General features: G+C 29.8%; 1 protein-coding gene across 1 annotated transcript; it reads right to left on the bottom strand.

Moving 5' to 3' along the window:
* Positions 1-1,119: 1,119 nt before the first annotated feature.
* On the bottom strand, positions 1,120-3,584 carry LOC133315355 (uncharacterized). Its single transcript, XM_061516961.1, has 10 exons — positions 3,435-3,584; positions 3,281-3,345; positions 2,673-2,797; positions 2,478-2,562; positions 2,259-2,391; positions 2,009-2,166; positions 1,800-1,923; positions 1,532-1,657; positions 1,383-1,448; positions 1,120-1,284 (listed from the first exon to the last, which is right to left on the bottom strand). The coding sequence occupies exons 1-10, from the start codon at positions 3,582-3,584 to the stop codon at positions 1,120-1,122; spliced, it is 1,197 nt and encodes a 398-aa protein (XP_061372945.1).
* Between the last annotated feature and the right edge of the window lie 1,171 nt (positions 3,585-4,755).

Below are 4,755 nucleotides of genomic sequence, written 5' to 3'. Positions count from 1 at the left end.
TAATATGGTTAACAATTATCCATGTAGAAAGTAATGGAATAATGTCTGCAAAAAAAAGTAATGAGATAGTAAATGAGTTGTCTGCCACCAACAATTTTTCAAATGTTTTCCCACCCTTTAAAATTCAAATTCAAATTCAAAATTCAAATTCAAATTTAAAATTCAAAATTGAAAATCAAGATTTCAGAAAGCAGTTAGATATTATTAATTTGGAAATTCCAATGCAAAAAGTAGAAGGACATTAAATGAGTTGTCTGCCACCAACAATTGTTAACATATTTTCTCAATTGAATTTAATTACAAATTTGATTTTATTTAATATTTTTCTTTTTATTATTTTTTACCAAATAATGAAAGGTTTTAAATATTTTGTAGTGTGAACATCAAGCTGAAAGTGAAGGAGAAAGCGACGCGTCAGCAAATTTGCCAAAGAATGACATTCCTTTAGAATATAAGATTTGTTTTTTTTTTTTTTGAAAAAAAGTAATTTTTTTTTTTTTTTGATAACAAAAAAGTAATTTTTTGAATTACACTGAATCAAGGTCAATAAAATTTCCAACTTTAAATATCTATCCATAAGAACCAAAAGATTGAATCAAATTTAAACTTTTTTAGATTTAAATCGTAGGTTGGGATGTTTTTAGTAGTTAGAGATTTGATTAATTCCTACGTTGAGTAAACAGTAGATTAGATGCAGCGTTTTGATGATAGATGTTCCCCAATACACCGTCTTCCAAATTCAAATTTAAATTCAAAAAATGACAATGTAGAAAGAAAAGAAAAGAAACAGAAAGAAATAATATGTTAAGATTTGTTGACATCTAAATTTCCAAAACGATATACTATCAGTTGTTAAGATATGTTTTTTGAATTATTCAATGAGTCAGATTATAATTTTTGTTTACTCAGTCTTTGTTTGAGTAAAATCGAACTTGTAAAGTTAAACATTTAAAAGACGAACCAAAACATAATCAAAGATTGGATTAATCATTTGATTATAAACATTTAAAAAAAACCAGTGATGAGCATCTCAACTTTGCGCAAGCAAATGAAATGGTTTAAACAATATAGTAAGATAAAAAAAAAATTGATGCCAATTTTTACAAACACAAATATAAATCAGAAAATATGTAACTCCTTTTCAAGCTTTATTTCTTTCGCAGTTCGGACAGCTGAAAAATTAAATTCTCCAGCAATAGAACAATGAGAATTAATCATTGGTGTCAACATAGTAAGAGAAACATCACCAACGTCAGCACTATCACAGGTCTGACTCTTAACATCCTATAGTTTTGTAAAAAAAAATAAAAATAAACAGTACGTCAAGATGTTATGAATTTTTTTTGTTCAGAACATAAATTTTAATTCAAATAATGGGCTACCGCAGCCTTTTCAGGTTCCGACGATACAATTTTGTTTTCGCGAGCAGTATCAAAATTTGTTTCCTCCTATGATATACAACAACAAAGAACAGCCAAGAAAAAAAGATTAAGAAAGTTGGACATCCAACAAAAATAAATATGCAGCCTACATTTGGATCGATCAGAGACTTAATGAACATTGAGTTTAGATCTTTCTGCTTCACATTTATCTTAAACAGCATTGACTTCTCATTCAAAACATTTTGTTCTTCTGGAAATTGATCCAAATCCGCACCCTATAAAAAAACAAAAAACAAAAAAGTAAAACAAAAGAAATAAAAAGGATACAAAATGTTATCAAATTCCAGCGCTAACAGTGATCAATAAACGACAAAAAAAAAAATATGTTAAGCATTTAATAGGATTGATAATACACACCCTCTTAAAATGTCGCTCGCGCGGTTCACCAGCAGATATTCCCAACAATGTAACACAGTCTCGATCTAACAGAAGAAATGATGCAGAATCAGTGTTATCCACAACTCTGACCTGAACACTAAATCTATAGTATTGCGAAATTGTATATCAGCAACAAATATCAACGTGATGGATTAAAGAAAAATTATAGACCAAGAACAACATATTACCTTGGATAATAATCATCCCAATATTTTTGGCAATTCTTACAGTACCACTTATCAAAATCCTCACAAACAGAAAATGGACATTTCTTGCAAGACTTGTACCACCAGTTGTATTTGCTCTCAATAGATTGTATAGTCCCATACGTGATGCATGTCGTAACCTTAAATACAGTCATCACACTAAAAAATGAAACACAAGAATACAGAGTTGATATAATTCAAGAAAAGAGATTAACAGACTTAAAATATTTACCTCACCACAAAGCTTAACATCACTGATAGACTTCTTTTCAGTCTCCTTAAGAAAATCATTTTCGAACGAATATGAGGACTGAGTAGACAACTGAGTCAACCTCATACTACTTTCCACACCATCAGTTGAAAGACTATAAAGAAAAAATTGTTAACACTGTAAGTGAATAACCAAATAAACACTATCAGAATAAATTATGTTCGAGAAGAAATATCACACCGTTTTTTGAACTCAACAATCTCTGGCACCTTTGAATCAATGACAATCTTTGTTGTGTATTTTGTATTGGTTAAACCGACCTTACCTATTAAATAGAAAAAATCGAATAAAATCATAATACAAATGTCATAATGGAAACAAAAACGATTACGACGTTATGAGTATAACCAATAAAAACAGAAAAAAAAAACATACCCCTAAAATATTTGATCCTTCCCAGCTGAACTATTAAGATGTTATGAGGAGTGTCGCTGTTTTCCAAAAATGATTGCACCTCATCCACATAATGCTCCCAAAAAGTGCATTCCAGCTTGTGACCCCTACATATGAGTTGCAGCAAGAACAACGTTACACACGAAACATATAAGCTAACAAATCGTTCATTTTTTTTGTTTTTCTATCTAACTCTAACATTTCAAATACCTCTAGTTGTCAAGCTCTAACACAACCATTTTCGTTTTCCTACCAGAAACTACACGTTCGCAAACTTCCCCAATTCCTGAAATTAAACCAATGACGTCTACAAAAAAAAAAAAGGGCAGCAAAGAGTTCGTAAAAAAAATGCAAAAATTAAAAAATGAAAACAGTTAGGAAAAATATATTACCCACTAAATAAGGAGAGTCAGATGATTCTTTCTCAATGATGTTATAATCAAAAAAAATCACATTGACTCCAAGTAAGATCACAATCAACAATCGATTTAACATCAGTCCTCAAGTTGAAGGACAAACGATACTGATGCTTGGTTGGCCTGAACACATCGCTATTGAATCAAACTCCAAATTTTTTTATAAAATATCACTCTCCTTCATGGATTTTCTTCCGCACCGGCAAAGAACCTTTGACAGTGGCGTGGATCCTACCACCCTACAAAAGAACGTAGCCAACCCCCATGAATAACGTTAATTAAAATGATCAGAACAAAGATGGAAGATTTAAAAAATGCAGACAACTACCTGTTCATCCAATAAAACCATTTCAACATTGTCGTCAAAATCTCTACATTGATAGTTCGGAACTTTCCAAGCCCGAACCACCTTCACCGTAATCCTCCAGTCCTCCTTGGCAGGATTGACATCCTTCAGAAAATCATATTTTGAAAACATATTCGTAAGACGAAAAAAGAGAGGACGAAGAAGCTATTTCGTTGAGGGTGTATGTTTGAACAGCTGACATGCGACAGAGGCAAAAAAAGAAAAAATGAACAAAAGAAGAAAATCGCCCCAAGCATTCGCATAGAATACATAGAAGCAGATGCAATTTTTAAATTTTTTAACAATTCCAATGGAGAAAGTAGCTCAACATTAAATGAGTTGTCTGCCACCATTCAGATTTCAAAATTTAAATTTAAACTTTCAACTACAAAATTCAAATTTAAATGAGTTGTCTGCCACCTACAATTTATAACAAATCTTGACTATTGATTTGAGTTATGAAATCTTGTCCATCGATTTTCATTGAAAATTAGATTTTCTTTTATATTTTTTTATTCACTGATTTACCAAAGAAGGAAAGTTTTTAAAATTTCGTAGTGTAACTGTAAATGCAAAGCTGAAAGTGAAGGAGGAAGCGACACGTCAGCGGACTTGCCAAAGAATGGGTTTGTCTTAGAATATAAGATAGGATTCATATATAATACAAACCATCTAAAGACTAAAATAACAAAGTCCTTGACAAAAGTTATCAAACAGTCAAGTAATTATTTTGAGAAGTACATAATCTTTTGTTAATTTTGCACCCGGCTTTTCTTTTATAATATTTTCAGATAATTCCTACATAGCTATAGGTTTAGAATGAAAATCATATAAATAACCTCAAATTAATAAAGAAAATGGATTAAAATGTAATTATATAAATATTTAATTTAAGCGGATAAATTATAATTCGATTCGGAGAAGCGGTAGATACAAGACACTATGCAATTTTTTCCATGTCATTTTTTAGTAGATATTAATACAAAAATCACATATCATATTCTAGTCATATTAGAGTGTCTAATTAATCTAATTAAAAATTATCACTCCTATATACAAAAAAAAAAAAAATTATCACTCCTATCATATATATATATATGCTAATCAATAAAGAATAATGATATACATAAAATAATAATAATGATATATGAGAAAAAAATGATTAATGCATATATGCTCATGCTTTTCATATTTTACATAAATGTTAATTTCTTAAATTGTCTTTCTTTTTTCCTTATATCATAATTCCTTAAATATAACAATGAGTTGAATCTTATCACTTGATTGTGATGTACCTTAATTC

Source organism: Gastrolobium bilobum, unplaced genomic scaffold (assembly GCF_033153095.1).
Source record: "Gastrolobium bilobum isolate Gb01-03AN ecotype WA unplaced genomic scaffold, APGP_CSIRO_Gbil_v1 utg143244, whole genome shotgun sequence".
NCBI classification, from domain to species: domain Eukaryota; kingdom Viridiplantae; phylum Streptophyta; class Magnoliopsida; order Fabales; family Fabaceae; genus Gastrolobium; species Gastrolobium bilobum.
This window is presented reverse-complemented; position numbering and strand designations above follow the sequence as displayed.

Excerpts from the sequence above, each read along its gene's own strand:
- LOC133315355 (XM_061516961.1), bottom strand. The coding sequence starts at position 3,584 with ATGTTTTCAAAATATGATTTTCTGAAGGATGTCAATCCTGCCAAGGAG. Across the intron at positions 3,346-3,434 it reads TGGTTTTATTGGATGAACAG|GGTGGTAGGATCCACGCCAC; the intron begins GTAGTTGTCTGC and ends GTTCTTTTGTAG. Across the intron at positions 2,798-3,280 it reads AAGAAAATCCATGAAGGAGA|GGGTCACAAGCTGGAATGCA; the intron begins GTGATATTTTAT and ends ACTCATATGTAG.